At 45.9% G+C, this 23,891-nt stretch overlaps 1 protein-coding gene across 1 annotated transcript in view; it reads right to left on the bottom strand.

The window, feature by feature from the left end:
- Positions 1-23,891, bottom strand: part of CACNA1C (calcium channel, voltage-dependent, L type, alpha 1C subunit) — a 120,366-nt gene that overhangs the window by 17,101 nt on the left and 79,374 nt on the right. Inside the window, 7 exon segments of the mRNA XM_009079347.1 lie at positions 2,278-2,374; positions 3,980-4,107; positions 4,975-5,140; positions 5,942-6,033; positions 9,223-9,288; positions 13,095-13,223; positions 16,420-16,452. Of these exon segments, the coding sequence (XP_009077595.1) occupies positions 2,278-2,374; positions 3,980-4,107; positions 4,975-5,140; positions 5,942-6,033; positions 9,223-9,288; positions 13,095-13,223; positions 16,420-16,452 (711 nt within the window).

Genomic DNA, 23,891 nt, shown 5'->3' with positions numbered 1-23,891 from the left:
CCTGACAGAGCTCAAGAGGCATTTGGACAATGCTCTCAGGCACAGGGTGTGATTCTCTGGGATGTCCTGTGCAGGGCCTGGAGTTGGACTTTGATGATCCTTGTGGGTCCATTCCAACTCAAGACATTCTATGATTCTATGTCTGATGGTCCCAACCATGATGTGTCTTCCCTGGGGTCTCTCTTTCATTGCTAGATTGTCTTCATTGCTCTAATTGCTTCAATGTGGCTATCACTTTCTAATCTTTGTTGTCCTCAGTGGTCAGTGGGCATTTTCTGACAGTGTATTACATGGACAGTGATTTTTTCAAATCTTTTGGCTTTTTTTCCTTTCAGAAGCAAACTGATTTCTTCATACCTCATGAGGCACTTGCAAACTCTTCTGCACTAAGCTGTGCCTGGTGGAAATGTATATAAACAGACAGAATCTTTCTTTTAGGTGACAGGCTTGAGGAAAGTGATTAGCTGAACCTAAAAACCTGGTCTGCTTTATCCAACTATTCCTCCCCTCCCTTTTGAAACAAGGCATGTCTGCCCTGCAGTAATTTTGTAAAGTCATCCAGGACAGAGAATGAGTGCTGAGTACTGTCGCAGCTGCAGGATGAACTTCAGTGAGACCAACAACATATATCTGAGACAGATGTCACAGAGTCACCTGACTTCCTGTCCCAGGAGGTAAGAGACACCAGGGACTTGGATGAACTCTTATGTTTTCAGGAGCTGATTTTGTTTGAGCTCTGTCTTTTGCAACTTTCATGCACCAGGTCAGGTTCAGAACCAAACTGAAAGAAAAGGTGTCATGCCCCCTCACCACCACTGCAATCATAGCCTGGGGGTTTGGACCAGATTGATGCGACAAAGAATAGCTAGATGGTAGACTGAAAGGAATTAGCAGGAGGCCACAGAAGTCATTTATTTCTGTGTGCAGACTCCAGGCTTTGTATTTTGCTCTGAGACTGAATTAAAAAAACAACTACAAGTGTCATACAAACTCTGGGACTTGCAAGGAAATGGACAAAGAACTTCAAGTGAAGGAAGCACAGAGGTCATAAACATGTAATTAGTCACTAGAGAGAGTCTTTTTTTCATAGCTGGAGTCTCAGAACCAAAGAAATGAGTGAGAGATTTTCATAGGAAATCTGTCCTTGCCCTCTGTGTATTTTAATCCCTTGCTCACTTTGCTGTTTATTGTTTGTCAGATATTTAAGCAGGACTGAGAGAAAACACAAGGTTTTCAGTGCACTGCTGAGTCCAAAGAAAACCTTTGTGATATTTTTTACTTGCTCTATTATTTCTATCTGTCCTAATCTGTCTCAGGATCTGTGTTTAATAGCACAAGCAGGTGTGTGATTCTTGGTACTCGAGAGCTGTAGTTGGCATGGATGTGCTCTCCTAGCCAGAGAGAGGGCTGGGGGTGAACTGATGCCCTGACTAGCAGACAACTTACCTGCCAGTGACCCTCCAGCCCTCAGCTGGGTGGTTGCAGCCCAGAGGAGCTGGTGTGTGGTGCAAGGCAGCCAAGGAGTCAACATGCTGTTGCTGGCTCTGTTGGGTGGGCAGTGAGCCAGGAATTGCCTGGTTTGTGTGGCAGGGTCAGCTAGAAAATTCTGCCTCAGGCTGTTTAGTGTAGAGCTACCTGGTCTAAGTGGAAGGTGTCCCTGCTCACAGCAGGGGAGTTGGAACTAGATGGTCTTTAAGGTGCCTTTCAACCCAAACCATTCTATGATGGTTGCCCTCCATGTAAGAAGGGCATGGAACTGTTGGAGCAAGTCTGAAGGAGGCCACGAGGTTGATAAGAGGATTGGAGGATCTCACCTATGAGCACAGGCTGAGGAAGTTGGGGCTGTTCAGCCTGGAGAAGAGAAGGTTGTGTGGAGACCTCACAGCAACCTTCCAGGATCTGAAGGGGCCACAGGAGAGCCAGAGAGAGACTTTGTTAGGAACTGCAGTGATAGGACAATGGGTCATGGGTTCAGGTTGAAGGAGGGGAAATTTAAGCTAGATATTAGGAAAAAGATTTTTCCTGTGAGGGTGGTGAGACGCTGGCACAGGCTGCCCAGGGAGGCTGTGTCTGCCCCAACCCTGGCAGTGTTCAAAGCCAAACTGCGTCAAGCCTTGAGCAACCTGCTCTGGTGGGAGGTGTCCCTGCCCAGGGCAGGGGTTAGGACTAGATGATCTGTAAGGTCCATTCCAACCCCTGAAAATTCTATGATTCTCTGACTGATTCTACACTTTAGCTGCTGTGACCCCCAGCCTTCCCCGAGCTGCAGTGACTTACTTTGCAAGCCACCCGGTGAGGACAGAGCTTCCCGAAGCCCAGAGGGGGCTGAATCCGCCGCAGCAGTGTCACCACATCCAAGTGTTTGATCCGTCCCCTAAAGAAGAAAGCACAGTGAAGGTCACATCCTCACCACAGGGTGACCTGCTGAGCTGCCTGCAGCATGCAGATGCAGCTAGAAGTGTCATTGAGGTCTCTCAGCCCCACACTGCTGATCCCTGCAGCCCAGGCATAGCATAAAGGATTATTTCATGCTTCTTGAATTTGGTGCATTCCTCAGGATTTGCCCAGCACTCATATAACTTCTGCTAGCACAGAAAAACCAGCTGTCAGTCATACACGAGTAAATACTTACAAGAATTGATTTACTGCATGAATGGACAATTTGGGGTTGTCCCTCTACCACTAACCTGCTAAAAATATATATCTGCTTATCTACTTGTTGGTCTTAGGGCTATAGCAGGCACAGAGGTAAAAAGAGTCTTTTTCTTCCTTGACCTCCCACATAAATAGCCCCAAGCGACTGTCTTTTGATACTTGTTTATGCTTTGGGCTGTCACTAGTGCCAGCACAAAACAAAGTGCTGAACTTCCTCCACAGCAGCAGTTGGGTTTCCCTTAAGTTCTGTAAATGGCATCTCAAAGGAAGAATTCTCTCATAGAGGGAGGAAAGCTACCAGAACCAGAGATGGGGCATGACACTTGGATGGGGAAGAGGGAAAAAATAGCTTCCACTTATAGATGGGGAGGAACAGGATGTCATCTGAACTAAGTGGCTGTCTATTATATGGCTTCAGCCACTGCAGTCTTGCCTTCAAACAAGCACAAATCTGTTTTGTTTATAAACAGTAGATTTATTAGAATTCTGTGCTTATCCCCTGTTCATATTAAAAGTCTCTCTGGAAAGTCACCACAGGTGAGAAGAAGTATTTCAATTTACGTGTCACTCTCCTAACATGACACAACCTCATATTGCAGAACTTGAGCCCAAATTAATCTTGACATGATGCCTCCTAAAGAGATCTGCTTTTATTTTACACCAACATCTCTTTGCACAGTTTTTGCATTATGAAGGGGGCTTTGCAATTACAATTGTCAACTGCACTGCAATGCCAGAGGGATCTAAATGCACTTTAAGTCTAAGCATGTGTCAAACAGAGCATATAATGCTGAATGTCAGTTAAGCCCTTGTGTGAGTTGTTCTAGTGTAACTTTAAATCCCTACAAGTCTGCTGATGTGAATAACCCTGCAGACAATACAGTGCAGCCGTGTGAATGTACAGGTTGTGATGGACCTGTATGACATATGGCAAAAGAGAGATTTGAGCAGAGCAGGCCTATTCTGAGTAGAAAGTCAAGCAGAAGAGTCACAGCTCAGTATTGCAAACACATGCAACAACAAACCAACCCTCTAACCTCCTTTGCTCAGTCTGCTGCTGCCCCTCCCTAACAGTCTATATCTACCCCTGATGGAAAGTGAAGCAATGTCTTGCCAGGTAACAGTGCAGCCTAAATGCTGAGATGTTTTTGAGCATCCTTGCACGTATCGATTCACCAGCAGTACCTTGGGGAGATACTTATTTTAGGAGTTTTGCAAACCAAAAAAAAAAAGGAACAAGGCACTTACTGCACTGGGTCTAGAGAACACAAAATAATGGGCCTGTTCTCCTGAGGAGCTCTGATATCCAGGCTGGGTTACTTACTTGGCTTCAGGATCATACTCTGCCCAGATCCTTTTAAACTCATCCAGGTGGTGTGGTCCTAAAATGGACCAGTCCCGTGTCAGGTAATCAAAGTTATCCATTATAACAGCTACAAAAAGATTGATGATCTGCAAACAAGGACAGAGATGATGTAATGGTTGAGGCAAGTAACAGCAGATATTACCGAGTTCTCTCCACTTAAGGTCTGGAATTGGACTCATAATAGCTAGGAAGCCGTTGGGGATGGGCTCTCTGTTCCCCCATGCCAGTTCCCAGTTTAAATGGGAATAACCCAGAGGTGGAATATTGTCAGCTGGTTACATTTTTCTCTTCCCTACTAGATGGAAGAGGCTCAAATTTGCTGAATGCTTGGACATGCTGTGGTGGCTTTTTATCTACCTGTGTCTTTGTCCAGCAGAATAGGGTGGGAGAACCAGGGCTTTACCTTTGACAGGCAGTGGGGCTGAGATTAAAGTCCCTTCTTCTGGCCCAAGACCACAACTCTTAAAATGTTGCTGCTGTTCACTGGGAGAGTTCTGTGCACTAACACCAGCTGCAGAGCATGTGCTGTCGCTCTGAGCAATGCCTCATTGCCAACACAGAGCAGATGCAAGTGGGATATGTGTATTCTCACAGTCATTGCTGCTGGCAGGGGAGGAAAAACCTGCTCAGCAGCCAGAAGGAAGGTAGGAGGGAAGGTGGGAAGTGTGGCTGAGGCGTTGCTAGCCTCAGCACAGCCCACAACACACTAATTTGGTTTTCTCATTGAGGGGGAGGAGGGAAGAGCACGAAGGACTGGGATTGGAAGCAGAGCATCCCCCAGAGCTGGAAGGAGGCAGGAAGGGGAGTTGTCACTGAAAGGATGCTGCTGGGAAAGACCCCATGGAGAGATTTCCCCTCTTTGAGATCATTCTCCTCCTGTGCAGTACTGATGTCTGGGAAAGCAGAGGCTCAGTCTGACAGAGAGAAGGTTTTGGTTGCTGGGGTGAACTCACCAGGAAGGCACAGAGCATGTAGAAGCTGATGAAGTAGAAAACGGCAAAGCTGCTGCCACAGGAGTGATCGGCTTCGGTGGAGTTGGCTGGCTCTGACTCTGGGTCACACTTCTTGTCTGGGAGACATGCCAGCATGATTTCCTGCCAGGCCTCACCGGTGGCACACCTGGGCATGGCAAAGGGCAAGGGAAGACAACAGTGACCTTTGATATAAGAGGGATTGGCACATTAGCAACCTGTTCCTGCTCCCCTGACATTATTGGGAATTTTGCCAATGAGATCAATTAAGAGCAATTTAGGCTGATGGCCAGGCTTTGACACAGAGTGGCATACCCTGATCCTCTGTTTGGTTTTGCTGCCATCATCAGTGTATCATTTCTGACTGGCTTTGGTTACTGTGGCTATGGGGCTCTCATGTTCCAACCAGAGTCATGGAGATTTATGTGACATGGCTATCGATTTCATGCAAAAGGTCCTTCAAAAAGAGGAGAGAATGTTGAATTTGTGCCAACTTCTCACCCCTTCAGCAGCCCTCCCTGGCCCCAGCACACCTGGCTGCAGCTGGAGATGGGTGATGTGCTAAGCTGAGCTGGGCATGGCCATGCCCAACGAGTCCACCACGTCCCTTTCCCTGCTAGAAGTCACACTGGCTAGATTTGAAGGAAAGAAGTTTTTGATGCATTTCAGAACACTGAACATTTGAGAGCACTGAAAACTGGCTATCTTCCTTCTGAGTAGGAGGAGTCACCTCCCTCCCCAGCACTGAGTGCTGGCCAGTGTCAGCTGGTAGGGTACGAGGCTTAACAGACTGGTGGTTCCACCTGACATAACTCCCATGCTCTCCCACTAATGGACAACGTGTTTCTACTCACCTCGTGAGCATGACACGAGAAGGAGATAAGCTGCACCCGAGAGCAGAGGAATCATGCTCCCAGACTGACACAATCCAGAGCTGTCATACACCCACCTGAAAAGCAGCAGCACTGCCTGGGGGAAGGTCTGGAAGTTGTTGTTGCGGTTGATTTCTGTGGTGTCGTTCAGAGCGATTTTCCCAAACACCTGGCAGAAAGCAAAGGTCTTTTCAGATTAGCCCTGCAAAATCCTCAAACTTCTTGTCACCTGTAGCTGTTGGCCTTACCCTGACTCTGATATTGAATAGAATCTGCTCTTCAATTAAAAAAATGAAACTGTGTGTCTTTCATATTTGCTTTCCTGGCTTGTGCTTTACCACCAAGAAAGCACTAATTTTGTTGCTTTTCTTATTTCATACCCTGTGAATACGTGATATGGGGCCTTATTTTAACAGGCACTCATATGGGGAGGGGGGCCAGCTGAAAGAAATCAATAACACAGAAGAAAAGGCTCCTTTTTTCATTGCTTGTCTGTCTTCACCAGGAGGAAATGATAGCAAAAGACCAGCAGCTGCAAAGCCTTGAGCTTCCAGCTCTGTGGGGTGCCTTGGATCTTCCCAAACCAATGTAAAGTATGTTGTCTTGGACCTGGAGATTGTCTGAATGCCTGATCTTCTAATAGTCATGCTTGTCACCAGCAGGTGTTTCAAGGGTCCTCCCAGAATGCAGCAGCATGAAGATGAGGCCTAGATTTGCCCAGACAAGGGTGGCTTACAGCTTCCCCCCATGCCCAACCAACTGTTGTTGCACCAGCTAGTCCATCCAGTCATGTCACGAAGCCTGCAACCATCAGTAAACCTTTTTTAGGGGTCTGTCCTTGGATGTGAAGTCACCAGTGCGGCAGAGTTTCAGGCTGCTTTGAAAAAAAAACTTAGATAGCTTTATCAGGCAGTGGGACTGAGAGCTTAACAAACCTCGCCTGGCAGAAAGGTCTCTGCACAGCATAGTCAGGACTATTTATTCCCCATTGATAACAACATGGCAGAAATCTCAAGGACTGAGAGCTGTAATCTCCTAGCCAAAACAAGCAGCAGGAACAGAGCAGCTCTGAGAGAACAAGGAAACGTCGCCGATAATTAGCACCCCAAGAGCAACAATGACATGAGAGACAATGGCAAGGAGGCCATGGCAGACAGCAGGGAGGGTCTGCACATGGCAGGCTCCTGCAAGGCTCCTGCAAGGGTTCCTCAGGGATGCAGGGGCCTCCCCCAGCCCTGACTGCCCCCACACCACAGGGAGCACTGCCAGCCCCAGCTGCACTGAGGAGGAGCAGGACGACAGTTTAATGCTCACAGACAGTTTGAATCAAGGCAGTCCATATTTTCTATTTCAGGCAAACGTAGGCAGAGGAACTTCCCATGCTGAAAGTCTGATCTTCCTCTCGACGCTGCAGCTTCCCTCACACGCAAGGTACTGGCGGCAGCTGCTGTGGGTGCTTTGCATGAAGTACCCAGGAGAAGCTGTAGGTAGAGGTTCCTCTCTCACAGCCTCTCCAGTCTGTGCCTCCTGGGCCATCATATGAGTGGCTTCATCCATCAGCATCAACTTGGATTTTTTCCACTTGAGCACATTATGTAGTGAGGCTTGAATGTTGTTACGCTCCAAGTCATGGCAGTAGCTGAGATAAAGTGCTAGGTCTCCTTAATACAGGAAATTCTGATATTTTCATCAGATCTGGTACAGCTAGACATTCATGGTAGCTGCTTAATGGAGTAAGGAATGACCTTTCTTATGTGTTCCTATGTATGAGGGAACTCTATGTGTCAGCAAGTTCAACAGTGTGACACACAAAATGTCTGAGGTGTCCACTGGACAAAAAGTGGTGATGACAGGTCTGTGGACTCTAAGCAAAGATGGAAGATGAGATGAGTTGGTTTTCTCATTGGACCACAGGAGGGCAGGAAGTGATCTAGTAATCTACATCAATGTGAAAGATGTATGATGCACGATGATGTATGATCTTCAGGCTGCTGAGATGATTTAAACAGAGGCTTGAATGTAAGCCAAGGCTTAAACAGACAACTTAGAACTAGCTGACAAAAAAAAAGTTAGAGATGAAAGTATTTAGCTCTGGCAGTGCCCCAATCATTGTAGACCCTGTCTGCATGGGTGCTTGGAAGTCGCTCTTAATGCTTTGGATGGCGACATAACACTAATACTCTGAAGTGATTTTCTGTGTACCAGAGGTAATTCTATAAGATCTTGGCCTTTTGAGCTAGTTAGGTATTAAAGGCAAAACTGGCAAGTTTACAGTATGAGCCTTGTAGACTAGATGACAGCTGTAATTACTGGGGCCATTGAGATAACCTGTGACAATTCAAGAAGAGATTAGTTTTACTTTTCAAAGTGGGGCAGGCTAGATGGAGTCTGTGAAAACATGTGACTATAGTAACAGGAAACAAATTAAAACAAGGTCACCGAGGTCAGATGAATTTCATTACAAATTCTGTTGGCATTGTGAAACCAAGAAGCCTGTCATGTTTGAAGACCTCTGGAAGCAATTATGCCATGCCTTTCTATACTGTGGTCTCTGGTCCCAGATGACTGACTTGTCTGAGAACTTTGATTAACACCAAAGTGGAAAGTGCAGCTTAGTTTGAAAAGCAGCAGAGCAGATGAGGCTGGGACTGTCACAGACTGTGCCTACATCACATGCTTTCTTCAATGATCTGTGTGCAACACCAGTTCCCTGCACAGGTGAATGCTCAGGATGGTTCCAAGTTCATTTTGCAGATTGAATAGGATGTTGCATTAATGCAGATTCCTGAAGAACTGGCAGAAACTCAGTGTTGGTACATGGGGTCTGATCCCATATTTACCTTCACAGGTGCAGATCAAAAGCTGCTCTTTACAACTCAGTGGAAGTTCTGCCAGTGGGAAAGTGATGCGAGAGAAAAATTGTGTTTGTCCAGTGCAGTGGGCCATAAGACCACTGAAAAAACTATTTTGAATCAACAAATGAGGCAGCAAACTCCTTTGTGGGTATTCCTTTGAGAGTGTGGAGGGCAGGCATGGGCCTGTTTGCATATTGCATTTGCCATTAAATGTGGCATTTGTTTTTGTTCTTTAGTGTTTTTTTGGTATCTTGTTTTGGTGTTTGTTTGGTTTTGATTTTGTTTTTGTTGGGTTTCTGTTTTTTTTTTCCCTGAACTGTTTTGTGCTCCTGTTGGAATAGCACAGGCAGATGATGTTTTCCAACCAAGGTTAGCTGCCATCTGACCTTACTGGGTGAAAACATTCCTGTAAGCCCCTACAACCACACATTGATCTAGTTAGTTTGTGCCACTGCTCTAACAAGAGAAGACAGACACAGCTGAGCTCTTTAAGCATCACTTACCTGCATCCCAATCACGGCGTAGATGAAGAACAACATCACTATTAAAAGAGCCACATAGGGGAGAGCCTAGAAATGAAAGGAAAAGAGAGAGTACTGTGTCTCCGGCACACCGGAGCCTGGTTGAGCATCGGGAAGCTGGGCACAGGCTGGCCCCAAAGGCACTCTGTACTTTGGCCGGGTAGCCACTAGATGCCTCTCCAGGTCCACATTTGCTCGCCCTCCCTGCTGCCACCCCCTCCAGCAGGCTCTGCCTCTGCTCCCACGAGTGATGCTGGAGCTCTGCTGCCTTCTCATCAGCCCTGCCCTTGATGGAGCGAGGAAAGCGAGGGCAAACCCAGTGTCTACTGCTGCTTACCAGGAGGAGAAAGCTCTCATAACCAGCTTTATTCTAGCACTAATGGCAATGAGATTTTTTTTCCCCCTGGATCCAGTCTGGTGAAATAAAAAATGCAACAGCTGCTAAAATACGAATTCAAGGCTTCTGCTACAAAGGCTGTACCATCCTAAGTACCTAAAACAGCATCAGCATTTTCCCTGGCCAGTGTTAGGTGTCCCTGATGGGGTCTGCAATGCACTAAGTGTCTGATCAGCTGCTGAAGGGGAAATGCAGAGCTGTGAGACGCAGAGCTGCCTTCTAAGGAAGAGGATTGAGCCATCATCAAAGTGTTGAGTGCTACCGGTTTCCTCTGCCACTAGCAGGAATTGAGGGCACAGCTTGGGACCTCACAGGCTCAGACTCTGGAGTAGGAATTTTCTACTCTGTTGCTTCTGAAATATCTAGTCATTAGACCAGAGATTTCCATACCTTACTCCAGAGGCAGTGGGCAGACAGGTTCATTCTGAAAATGTGAGCACAGTCCCTGATTTGGATTTTGAACACCCAATTTCATAGAATATAATAAGACTACACCATTATCAGAGGGCTGGAGCACCTCTCCTATGAAGACAGGGTGAGAGAGTTGGGACTGTTCAGCCTGGAGAAGAGAAGGCTCTGGGGAGACCTTACAGCACCTTCCAGTACCTAAAGGGGGCCTGCAATTAAGCCAGAGAGGGATTTTCTACAAGGGCATGTAGTAATAGGTCAAGGGATGATAGCTTTAAGGAGGGCAAGCTTAGATTAAATATTAGGAAGAAATTCTTTACTGCCTCCATATTCAACACAGCTAAATTGCATAGGAAGAATGGTGAAAAAATGCTCACGGGCCACCATGGAGATTGACTAAGATCTGCATAAATGATCTCAAGGAGATCTGAATATTAAAATGGCAAAAAAATTAAAAACCTTTAGACCATGTCTGTAATCATCATTTTGAGGCTTGGGGCAGATTCTGCTTTATGGGGTCAGACAAACCCGTATGGTTACGCCGCAATGTCACTGGAGGGACACCAGCTCAGAACTGGGCTCCATACATTTTGTGATGATCTAGTTGGGACTCAATACACACAAGACCTAAGAAAGAGCTCCTGGGATAGCATCCAGACAGGACCTGAGTACTTCTGTCTTTCAAATGGGGATGGCAAGTTTCTCCTCTCCTGTCTGTCTGGCCCTCCACTTCCTTTACATATTCTGCTCAGCCCACTCCTCTCCACTAATGCAACTTCCTACTCATCTCTGCCTCTTATTCCCCATGACTCCTTCCCATATTCTACCCTTCTGGCTGTGTCCTCCTCTGTGTCTGTCCATCCTCCTCTGTGTCTGTCCATCCCTGGCTTTACCACTTTGTCCTTGTAATTCCCACGGCCTCGCTGTGCCCTCACCACCCCTCTCACTTCCTACTCCCACGCGCCAGCCTGAGCTCTGCTGCTGTCTCAGCAGACAGAAACCCTGCTGAGCACTTTCCCACCACATGCTCCTCTGACCAGTGCCCCAGCTTGAACGTAAGCACTGTGCACTATGCCCACACCACGTGGTGGTTACGACGGGATCGAACTCCAGCACAAGTTCCTTGCTCATCAGGCTGTCCTGTGTGAGCAGAAACACTTCCAGGAAGCATTGTGGGGACAGAGAGAAGCACCTGAGCCAAAGGCTGCAGGGATTCCACATTCTAACAAGTGGGAGTGGATGAAATGAGAGTGGCACAGTGGCTATTCTTAACTACCAAAGGAGCCTCACGGTAGTTGCAAGCAGAGGAGCTTGGAGCAGAGAATACTGTGTTTTCAATGTCTAAAGGGCTTACAGGGGGAAAGGTGCTTGCAGTGCTTCTTTTTTCCTTCTTTTTTTTTTTTCCCTCCCCTGCTGTAGAAGATCCCTCCTTTCTTACTTTCTCCCACCACCCCACAACCCTGCCTAAAAGTGACTCTTTGATCAAAGAGGTCTGAAGTCACTGGAGGGAAGTACCAGGCACTCCTTTTCCCATCCATCTCATGCTCTCCAGCCAAGGGCTATGGCAAGCTGAGCTCAGGGTAAGAGCAAGCTACTGCAAAAAAGGCTGGAGGAGCACAGGGGCAAGGGGAGGAGAAGCAGGAACTGGAAAGTGTGACTGTCCCCTGCATCAGAGATGGCTGAGCTGTGCCAAGGGACTCATTCCTATGCATGCAGACAAAATGGTTCCCACTGGAGCTACTCAAATAACAACCTGGAAGTTAGCAACTGTGTAAGCAATGGAAAAAGTCACTTGTGGAATGGATGTGTCAGAAAACTGCTGTGCAATATTAGATCTTCTGGCAGTCAAGGAGTGTGCGAAATCAGAGTCCTTTGCATGAGCCTGGTGGTCTGGCTACCAAGACCACTGAGATCTGTGCTGGAAAAGGTCCAGGCTGATCCCTGGTGTACACATGTGCTGGCTCTGCTGACAAGAGACAGAAATTGTGATGGTCCACAGCACTGCAGGCTTTGGTCCCAGCTTGTGTTACGGCTGGTGAGGTTTAAATTTTCAAGCATGGATCAGCTGCTTTTCCATTTGAGTCCATACAAATGCTACTGACCGTTTAAAGCCCCAGTCTGAGGGATATGTAGCTGCTGTTTCAAGACTTGTGTGTTGCACAAGTTACTCTTTGATGTTTTTGTCCAGTGGTATGTTCTGAATCTTTTCTCATGTTTAGACCACCGGTTGTATTCCTGTGCTGTATTTCCCTGGCACTTCCTTTGGATATACCCCAGATAACACCCAGGTTGTGCTGGTCCAGTAAATCCAGGTCAAGTACTTCTACGGTGCAGGAATATGCTTCATCTCTAACTATCATTTTACTGTGTGTGGCTATGTTAGGAGCTGGTTTGGAACCATTTTTTCTCGCAAATAGCTATTTCTTGGTGTCTCTTTTCCCCCAGAGGCAATGATTCTTATCCAGTCTGGTCTCCTTCACCTTTCCCTATCTACTCTGATACTTCACCTATCACTGAAATGCAACCTGTCTCCAGGGGCAAAAGCAGCAGCAACTTACTAACTTGGCATTGTTACCAGGACCAAAAGTGTGGGGCCAAAAAGGTGAATTCTTCCTGGATGAAAGCAGGGGGGCCACATACCTCTAATACTTACTGGAAATCCTCAAAACAAGGCTTAAAGGAAACTTAATTGAGACTCAGGCCTTCCCCACAGCTGTGTATTTCGCTTAAAGGAACACATACAAAATACGGCTCAAACAGAAAAAAACCAAAAGAGCAGATTGAAGGGTTACAGACAAGCAGTAATTGAGTTGAACTGAACTATCAAGGCTGTTCAGGAAGGTCTCAAGCAATTACTCATGCTTTAAAGATGAAATTCATACCCAGGTAGCCATCCCCTTTTTACTTGACTCTCATTCATGCCACCGTGTCCCTGGTGCACACAGCTCTGCTTTTGAGCTCGAGCACTTGGGTGAAAGCTCTCCCCGAGAGGCCACCAAAGGGAAGCAACAAGGAGTTAGGTCTTACTTAGAGATAAGTGAAGGAATACCTGGAAGGACTTGATGAAGGTCCAAAGCAGTGTCCGGATGCCCTCCCCTCGGCTCAGGAGCTTCACGAGACGCATCACACGGAAGAGTCGGAAGAAGGTGATTGAGATGCGAGAGTTTTCCTCTGCGTTCTGGAAGCCATTGGCACAGAGGCAGGAGTTACAACAGCACAAGAGGAACAGGGGCCCTGGGCCACAGAGAATGCTACGTAGAGAGTTCACTGCACTGTTCCTTGTCCTGGTACTGCTCCCTGGGCTTGCACTGCCATGGCACTGGAGGGACGGGCCGAGGCCAGCCAAGCCTGCCCTGTCTCCCATGGCAGTCAGGCTACTCTACAGGGGCTTTCAAGGTCATCAGCCTCTCTCTCCCTTCAGGGAGTTTGGAGATTCCCTTCTGGGGCTTTTGGGGATTAGGGATATGTTATACTGTAAACCCCTCCAGTACATCTCCTCCTCGCATTGGAAAGATGCAATTCCCCTTTGACATTGCACTGGAAGAGGGAATGACACTGCTGCTGGGGTGCTACGCTGAAGTGCTGAAAGTGTGCTGGACCTTAAAGGCCTGAACTAGAGCTGGGCTCTGGTTATGAAGGAATAAAGCAGGAATTCTTTTTGTATCATCTTAGTATAGAACTAAGTTTCTAGTGAAGAATAACCCATGTTCAGATTTTGACCCTAAACTCTCCCCTGCCCTTCTTCCCTGAAAGCAATTAAAAAATTTCATCTTCACCTCAAGTTTTGAAGCAACTCACGAAACAGGAAGAAGAAAAATCATTTCTCTTTCGTGTTTGACCTGCCTCAAATGTTTCACCCCAGTGAGCACTTCAGCCAGCAGCTCTGGTCAATCTGCTCTTGGGCACCAGCCACGTGCTGCTCGCTCTGCTGGGAAACAGCAGCAGGTCCCAGCTTTGCCCCAGGGTACACAACCCGGTGGGGACACAGTGTGTGCTGGCCCTGCCCAGCTGCTGGTGGCCCTGGCAGCACTGCCAGCCTGGCTGTCCCTGTGTGCTCTGCCCAGGGTGCCCCCACTGCTCTGTGTTCAGGCCTTCTGCATTTCTCACGACCCCTTTGTATTTCCCACAGTCTGCTCACTGACTTCTGGGTTTTTTAAAAACATTTTATTTTGGCTTGGCTGCTACTGTTCAAGCCGGCAGGGTTTTAAAATAGTCTTTCTGGCCTGTTTTTTTTTTTTTTTTCTCACAGCATCTGCTTTGTCCCTAAGCGTTTTCCCCTGGGGCTGTAACCAGCTCTGACGTTACTCAGCCTTCACGTGTGTAAAGGCAACATTCATCTGAGGGCTGTGGCAGTGACAGGCTCACCTGGCCTCGGTGAAGGACCTGCTGCCTGGCTCCAGGGGAGGCAAGGCACAGAAAATGCCACGTTTCCCAGTTCATTAACTCCCTAAAATACTGTGTTGAGCCTCTGGAGCTGGTGGCTTCCGGCAGCAGCACTGTGGGAATGTGACCTCCTGTCACAGGGGGAGATAACACTGTCCCCCTGCCACTTGACCTGCCATGGAGCAAAGTGCACAGAAACCCTTTCTGTCCCCACCCAGGCTGCAAAGCTGCAGTTTGAGGCTAAATGCCACCGAAAGAGCAACATTTAGGAGGAAGAAACAGTGCAGATCACCCCTGCTGTTAACTACTCACCACTGTGTAAACCAAGAGAGAACAGACCCTTTGGATTTCCTGTCACTGGGCAGTGGAAGCAGCAGCTGCTCCTGTCTGCTCCTGATACCACCCAAGGCATGGGAACAGCCTGGATGGACAGCTCTGGGATGAAATGCCCAGATGCAGACGTGTACCTGTGCACTGTGTGCTGTTCCTAACTCAGGATGAGCAGATTGGTGCTCAGCTCTGTCCTTGTCCCAGCCTTGGGGCCACAGCTGTGTGCTGCATGTGTGCATCCAGAGAGCACAGCACTGTGTGCAGCAGCTCAGGATCACACCTCCCTGCGTGCCTGTCTGTGGTGTCTCTACCATAAGCTGATATTTTGGGTAGCTCCCTCCAGTCTGCAGCAGAGGCTGACGCGTGCTGCCTGCGGAGTAACCGGGTGAAAAAGATGAAGGGAGCAGGCTGTGTCAAGGAAAAGCCCAAGTGCTCCCTGCATCTCACATCATTCTCAGTTTATTATTTGGACAACAGACTGTGGGCTTCGGTGAACTGGAGAGAGTTGCTCTGAGAAGGAGGGAATGTGGCCTCCAAGGAATCAAAAATCATGTCATTCAATACTCTCAGCACTACAGCCCCGGAGGGCTAACTGTAATGTCACACACCTTTCCCAATCCTACAGAAGTCCTATGGCCTCTCTTCCACTTTCTCTAAAAAGCCAAACTCTAATACCATCTAAAAGAGAGCCGAGATAGAAATTTCAGAGTTGCATGGGGAGCAATACTGCTGTGGTTGCAACCAAAACCCAAGTATTTTCTTATTCTACCTACTGCTCTTGTTGGCTTGGCTTGTTGGGTGGCAGCAAGTTGGGACATGGGTCTGAACAGAGGTTTTAGCATTCCTTCATCTTTCCTTGCTGAGAGGAGGTAGAAAATGACCCCTGTCCTCCTAGCATCCTGGAGCAGGCAAAATCTAAGCAGCACATAAAATAGCACAAATTCCTCCCTGATCAAATCTGCAATTTACTGGCATCAAAACACTTAGCCAATGCCTCAGTGATGCCTCAGAAGATTAGAGTCATGCTAAGACTAGGTGGCTGCAGATTAGCTGGTGCTTGAGTAGACTTGCTTGCTTTCATCCAGCTTTTTAAAGGTGTATCCTCACCAGAGGAGAGAGTTCTGCAGGGTGGCAATCAAGAGACTGGAGTTACTGCAACTCTGTTGAGGTGGTGTGGAAACTGCCTTGCACACCAAGGCAGAGTTTTATGTGTACCAATGCACAACTTACTCTTGTGTGCAACGTACAAACTCAAATGTTACAGTGAATCACCTCATTGAAGAGGAACTTCAGAGTCCCAACCCCTTCTTGTCTGGAGGGCTGAACATGAAATCTCATTGCAAACTCATTCAGCCTCACATTGAGTGACACAGTTTGTGGCTAACAAGAAATCTTACCAGGTCTAGTTCTCTCTTGGTGGTTCATTAGAAGGCAGAACAACAGTTAACTTGACCAAAGGAAAGCTCAGGATGCACAAGAAATACACATGTGCAGCATATTCACAGCTCATGTGAACACCAGACTCACACCAATACATGACATGGCAGCTTCATGCACAAATAACTAGGCTGGGCTTGGAGAGAGAACTTGTGATCACGGAGAAGAGAAAAAAGGAGTATTTTTTCAGAAGCTGGGAGGGTGGTCTGTATTTTTGGTCTTACCATAGAGGAAGAGCATTGGGTATGTTCAGCTGGCTTTAAAGAAAGGCAGACAGAAATAAGCTGTAATAAGTCTCCAATCAAGAGCCCTAGTAAACTAGGTCTTGGCTAACACAGGAGCAACAAAATGGCAGAAGAGGGCAAAAGGGAATTTGAAAGAAATGCACAAGAGGCTGGGCTTATTCCCTAGGATGCCCAGGATCAACACTGGCCGTGGCAGAAGTAGGTACAACTGCCACTGAATTTGATGTAAGCTCTATCCACTACCACCACATGTGAATCACACCCAGTATCTCCTGAGTGCTTAGGCATCCTGGCATCCAGGCAGTGGAGGTGCTGATACTGGTAAAATGTTTCTTGTATCACTGCTATCAGGTTCAATACAGGGGCTGATTTATCTCTCCAGCTCAGATCCAGGCCATGTCTGCACAGGGACCAGCCAGCTTCTGGTGCATCCATCTGATTTGCAAACCCATAATATCCCAGAGCCGAAGCAACACTTTCTATTTGTGTACCCCCGTTTCCTTACACATAGTTCTGGGTGAGACAATGGGTTGGGAGGGTCTAACTGCCCCTTGGCAACCCTTCTACACCCACCACCAGCTGTGGAAAGCAAGTTGGTAAAGCTAATTAGCTTGCTGTACCTTCACCCACCTCACAGCAAAGCTCGAGGGACCCAGTGGGTATGTTCTATAGAGGCCAGGCTGAGCTGAGCCTTGGTCATGCCTGGAAGAGTCTAGTTGCTGGAAATACATTCCTTGATTAACCTCTGGGGCCATTTCCAATACTGAGAGCAATTCTAAAAAACACCCAAGGCTGCAAATATCCTTAGGTGTGAGAAGCAGAATTGAAAATTAAATAAAACCGTCTTTATCAGGAGTCCTTGAGTTCAACAGCAACATAATCCTTCAGGCCTAACCTCTTCCACATGCTCAATATCCCAAACCTGTCTGTTATTACTTTCCATTACTACATTAGCAAAGTGGAAACCGATGTATTTCTTCTTCTGCCAATGGCAGAATTTCCTGCCAGTGCCGTGGGGGACTTCTGCAGCATGTTCCTGCTCTCCAGGAATGCTGCAGTAACCAAACTAGCAGTGTATTATCTAAATCAAAAATGTACTTTGGATGCACAGCCTATTTGGTGATAGGAGAAAATGAGACCAATGAAAACCCACAGTACAGCTAATCATACAATAGTCTTTTGGGTTAACTCATTGGTTTGGTAGTGTCAGCTTTTATTGCTTTTATCCTCCTCTTTCACGTTTGCTCTTGTGTTTTCAGATCACATACAGGCAAAAGTTGGCTTGAATACCAAATAAAGGAGCAGTGCCCATAGAGACATTTCTTACAGGTCAGGCATAGATTTTGATTTTGTGTTGCTAGGCAAACATCCTTCCAGCAAAGACTTTCTCAGTCCCATCCCCCTTCCTCTTTCTAGTTTTGCAAATCATCTTTTCTAACAGCAGAAGGACACTTATTCTGCTAGTTGCTGCATTCCTAGTAAAAGGTACAAAGGCCTTTTGAAATAACTGATTTCAGCACCTTTCAGGATTTTCCATCCTTCCTGGCTGACAGTGTCGGTGCAGATGTGACTGACAGGCTGAAGAAGCCTTTTGAGTTACTGTGGAATATCATACCTTAATTGTCATTTTGCTATTGTTAGCATTGCATCAGCAAGTGCAGACAACAGTAGTGTGAGTAAAAAAAAATCTGTATAAGAGGATATGCCTATATAAGGCATCGTTGATACGGATGCTCAGTTTGGAGGAGTTGGCATCGTGTTTGGCACGGCTCAGAAAGCAGAGGTTGACTTACTCCTATTCCCTAAGCTAACTGGCCTGTGTTTTAAGATGAGATCAAATATGTAGCAAGTTCTGTCACTGCCTACAGTAGGGGCTCAAAGGCAGCAGGGGAAAGATTCCCCTAAAGCTGGCAGGTGGTATTGATACACACTGCAGCACTGCAGGCTGAGGTTCCTGATCTGCTTGTGCACAGGGTGTCAGTTTATGAGGGGGAAATCAACCCTAGCTATGGGGTGCTGAATACATGTTCTGATATCCACAAAGGTTTCAGAAAGGAGCCAAATCCTACCTGTGCCAAAGAGTCAGTACATGGACCTGAGCACAGACATCTGAGAACCCATTACTGGAACTTTCTAGTGTGGCCATTCCTAACTATAAAGCCAAGAGAGTTACTGCTAGATTTTCTGAGAATCTTCAGCCTTGCAAGTGGTATGCAAGTTTAGGACAAGAACAGGCAACTGGCACCTGGGAACATAGCAGTAACACCAGTTCCCAGGGATGGAGGCATGGTGACAGGTTCTTGGAATTAAAGCCAGTGTCTACTACTGACCTGAAGTGGACAGGATTTCATTTCTATAAATCTCAGAACAATGTAGAAAAACAAATCCTCCTCTGTTTGGTGCCATTGAAAGAGCTTTTGGAAAAGCATCTTTGCTTGTACTCTGTGTTTAATTTGCAGCTGATTTTCTCCTGCATATGGCCTAGCCTGCAAAGGAACTCGAAGCATTCTATCCTGCTCTTGTTATTTGGGGCACAAGTAGCATGAACATAACTGGATGAGAAAGGTTCACAACAGTGAGATCAGTCAGAGATGATCTGTGCAATGTCTGTCATACAGAAAAGAGACCTGAAGTATAAACCACAAACAAGTCCAGGGCAATACTGAGAGTGATAGAGAAGGGAACCTGTAGGCCAAGAGAGAAATAACTGAGGCAGGATGTGCCTGTGTAAAGACACCCAAGGGGGATGAGTGCAATTAACCTGTTTGGGTCATTTTTTTTCTTTCTTTTGAAAGAAAAAGGTAACAGAAGAGGCAAAGAAAGAGAAGAAGCCCAAGTAAAGATTCAGTAGGATAAAGACTGATCCCTGAAGCACATCTGAAAAGCTCCTCAGAATACTGTTGACTGCATACATCTCTTTTTAACAACGTTCAGTGTGTACCAGAGCACCACATTTTAAAACAGATACATTGCTTGAGCTGCTGCAAACCTGTGAGCATCCTTAAAGCCCCGACAGGCACACCTTAGCTAATCATGAAGTCAGGATCCCAGGTAAGGAAGTCTCTGGGGTAGAAGACAGGTTTGTTCAATGGAGACATAAAATCTCAGGGAGGTAACTGTGTTCCTGCTAATCATGCTCTGCCTGGGTAGGTGGGAGTGAGGTTTCCTGGTGGCTGTTTGCAAAGAACATACACCCTTCAGATGAGGACAGGGAGCATCAGCATGTTGAACCTCTATACTGTCTCACATCTTGAACTTGGTGCCTGATACTGCTACCAAGTCAAAGAAAGTTTTGAACAGGTTGTGCTTTGGAAGCTAGGAGAGGATAAAATCTGCACTCCAGGAGAGCCAGTTTTGATCTTTCAAGGGCAATATGTAACACCCAGTATCGGGTCATTCTGAAATCCTGAGAAGGGATGACTTGGCTTCTCAAAACTGTAAAGATGGGAGCAAAAATATGATAAAAAAAAAAAGACTACAGACTTTCCATAGTCATGGTAGTATTAAAGCCCCCTGAAATACCCATGGCTTAGAATATCTTCTGGATAAAGACTTGGAAGATGACAATATGGTCTGTTAATAAACAGATTCCAATGAAAATTTCAGTAGGAAATGCCTGAGAAGATATGTTAATCCCACCTCATCCATGGAGGACCATGTTGAATGGTTTGCCTTCCTGGTTTTTTTTAGCTGGTTTGCTGACAACTGTAATGGCTTTCCAGAGAAGCAGCACCTAGAAATGCCTGAAGGGCAGCTTCATTAGGTCTGTACAGCATCTATTTAGTCAATATATCCAAGAAGGCTCCTTGACTGCTGGGTAAGTATGTTTCAGTAGGTGTAGAAGCCTGACTGTCACTGAGATGCCAGGACAGGCAGGCAGCATTCCCACGACCAGCTGAAGATGATGAGTTCAGCTCCCTCGGAGGATCCAGTCTTTGACAGGAAGTCCAAACTGATTTTTTCCCTAATGTTTGTGGAGTAGAACTTCCTTGCTGATAGTTTTTTTTTACTTTCTAACAACACTTTCATTCATAGGGAGAAATCTCTTTTTGCAAGAGAGAATCCCACCTTTATGTTGTGGAGAACTTTGGCCTGGTTTGATGTGAGGAGCATTTAAGTAGCTGTGTTACTTAGAGATGTCTCAGTGAATGCAGTGGTACAATCAGAGCCTTCTGATTTTGCCTGATAGCCCTAGGCTTGAAGAGATGCGAGGAAATTTGTTTGAGACACTGGCATCGTGATATGACAGAGTGACTTCATATTTCTCAAGAAAACAAAGGCTTGTGCTGCCTTTTGTGACATGCAATCCATAATGGCATTTCTCCACTGAGGAAACTATGGATTGTGGATGAAGCTCTTAGGAGACCACTTACAGGAGTTAGCTGTTGGTGATGGATGTCTGCTAAGATGTTTCCTTGATTGCTGTTGACATTTAGGGAATGAAAAGGTACCTGTGAAGATGCTGTATCTATTGGAAACTTGTCCATTTGGTCTCTTAGCCTTGTCCCATGAGGAAGGTGGTGACAGATGTTCACTTCTTGCTTTTTTTCTCCCCACTGCAGGAAGGTTGCCTCTGAGAACCTGCACTGTAGAGCTCACCTGAGCAGGCTGCAGTGCTGTCTGGTTCCTTTGCAGTTGTAGGATATTGGTCTTTTCTAGCTCAAGATCTTTGTGTACAGATGTCTCCTCCAAGAGTCCTGCCTACTTTAGCCATACTGCCTCTGTGACCTTGGACCCAAAATGAAAGAGACATTCTGGGCAAATGAGCTCATCGTAGAAACCCAGGTAAGATCTGGAGGGAAATTAAAAGCACAAATAGGGCAATGGGAAGCCAGCAACACTGCTGGGCTGGAGAGTCTTCTTTCACACACGGGTCACACTGAGACGGGATCGGCAAGGGCATGAGCTTCAAGAGTAAGAATTTATCAGAGTATGGGGAAAAAAAAAGGTGTTTGGAATCTCTATGCCATGGAGACATGATTAAAGAAGACACTAGACTTTCTCTTGTGTCTGTAGTGTCAAAAATCTGAAGTGACCTCAGGAGGCTGAGGAACACAAGTCTTTGTGGAGAGCTGGAAAAAGTCAGGGTTTCAAATCAAGCTGGCTGCTGGCAGGTAAGAGCCTGCCCTTACCCTGAGGAGTTACCACAGCCCCTGCCAGAGCCATCTGTCTGCCACTGCTGCCGTGGTTTTAATCACAGAACCCTGGAGATAACCCACCAGCCACCAAAGTCTGTGAAGTTATTATAAAACCAGGCAGAAATGTATCTGGTATTTCTCTGACAGGGAATACTGCTGGATTGCAGATGGCATAATTCTCAATTCCCACAGCCTTACAGTGAAATCAAGTTATTAGCAGAAGAAAAAAAGAAAAAGCCAGAGAAGCTTCTCAGACTCTGCATTCTGCCAGTAAGTGTGCAGTTCTATGAGAATTTCTGGGAGTATTTTGAATAAAACTAGCCAAAATTCTTTTTTTTTCTGATAAAATTATTTGCTGTTTAAAAAATGCTGATGCTGCAAGTGAAATGTTCTTAGGATCAAGTCAATTTTGAAAAAGGCATTTCAGGAATGTAAGACTGAAATTTCACATTTTGTTCTCACACATATTAATTTGTTTTCAATTCCATTAGCAATCATATATAAGTAAGAAAAAAATCAATCCCAATTATGCTGCTTTTACTTAAGCATATGTTTTGATTCTCCTTAATTATTTCTGTTGAAATAAGTTTTTACTGAAAATTTTGCAGCTTTCCATTTTTCTTCTATTTTAAACCAGACAAAAATGTTACAAGGGGATTTTGGAAACAAAAACTCAAGTCTTCATCCAGCTCTAATCTGGATGAAGCACGAGAGGCTTTTTGGATCATTTAAAGCCTATTAAAAAAGGACACAATCTTACAGGCACACAGGAATTACGGTGTGTGATGGTGCCTTTACTGGGCAACACCTGTTTGGTTTCCCAGGAAAAAAGCCCTGAGTTGTTCCAGTGCAATGTAAGATGCTAATACTCAGCTCTGCAGAGAGGACTGAGATCTCCTGCAGCAGGGAATGAAAATTTTATCTGGTGCAATAAGGGGAATTAGGAAAACTGTGACATCTGCAGTGAAGTTTGCCATTAAATTTCTGCCTGCACTAACTCGTCTGGGCCAATAGACATCAAGTGTCAACTCATACAAATGCAATATATATTCATTTATACTTCACTGATTCCACATGATCTCAGACCTCAGGGGAAATATTAGCATATCCGTATGCAACAAAAGCCTATTTCGAATACAGTTAATAAGGTCAAGGTAACTTTTTAAGCAAATGAGTCCTGCAGCTATCAGTTTTTTCCCTTCATTTCCTATGTATTCTAAGATTTTGAAATTCTAGGGCTTGCTTTTCTAATTAGCCTCAAATATGCAAATCATACCAATTTGAATAGCTTGTTAATTAATTTAATATATATATATCTCTCCATGAAATTGTCAGACAGTAATCTTATGGTTCCAAGTGCTTAAGGTAAACATAAGGCAAGTCAATTGCCATAATTTGGTTATGCAGATTACCCTAGATTGACAATTACTGGACAAGTAATGAGAGAGCTGCTTTTTCACACTGCTGAAAGCTCTATTTTTTCCCATGACTTTCAGAAAAGCAGAACAATTGGTAAAGTATATCTATGCAAATTATTCTTAATTTTCAGGATGTTTTAATAATTCTCCTCATTAGCTTTGGGTAATCAAGTCTTATGGTAATCAAGCCTGGGGGGCTCCTGAGAAAGAAGCAGATATTAAACACTATCAGAGATGTAGTGCTCATCCTCAGGTATGAGTGCTGGTCTGACTCCCAGAGGCAGGTGCAGCTTGCCTGTGTTTCAGGATTTGTGTTTTGTGGGACAGGTGGCCAAAAAGAGCTGTAGAACATCTGGATGGAAAGGAGCTGAAGAGAAACTGAAGCATGACAGTAAATGTTGAAAGGCTACTCGTGTGCATGACCTTTTACTTTTAATTTACAGGTGGAGTGACTTTAAGGATTTGCCATTTGAGTAAGAGCCAAGGAGAGGTTCTGCTGATGTGAACACCTCTGCCAGAAGCTATGTGTGACAGAGGGGACTTTCTGCTGTTGTCTTTGCACTTGACCAATTCTTGATTCACAGGGCAATGGCTCCCAAAGATGATCAGGCTGTCCCACCCCAGAGCAGATTGAGGGAACAGAACAGAGCACGGGGCAAGATGGAGAGAAAGTGTGGGAATTTAGGGCTCCCTTGTCTCCCCAGCTTTATTACCATCTATGCCAACAGTGTCCTCACTGCTGTTCCCAGATACTCCAGTGTGCCTCACTGCCTTTCCTCTGGCAAAGTTAGCCTTTAAACCTTGCAAGTAAACATCAAACCCAGCAGTGTATTTATCACTGTGCTGGGCAGTCTTTGTTTCCTCCACCTCTTTAGAAAGATTCATGTTCTGTATT

The sequence above is a fragment of the Acanthisitta chloris genome, unplaced genomic scaffold (genome assembly GCF_000695815.1).
Source record: "Acanthisitta chloris isolate BGI_N310 unplaced genomic scaffold, ASM69581v1 scaffold11107, whole genome shotgun sequence".
NCBI classification, from domain to species: Eukaryota; Metazoa; Chordata; class Aves; order Passeriformes; family Acanthisittidae; genus Acanthisitta; species Acanthisitta chloris.
The sequence above is the reverse complement of the archived record's forward strand: the minus strand, read 5'-3'. Positions and strand labels throughout refer to the sequence as shown.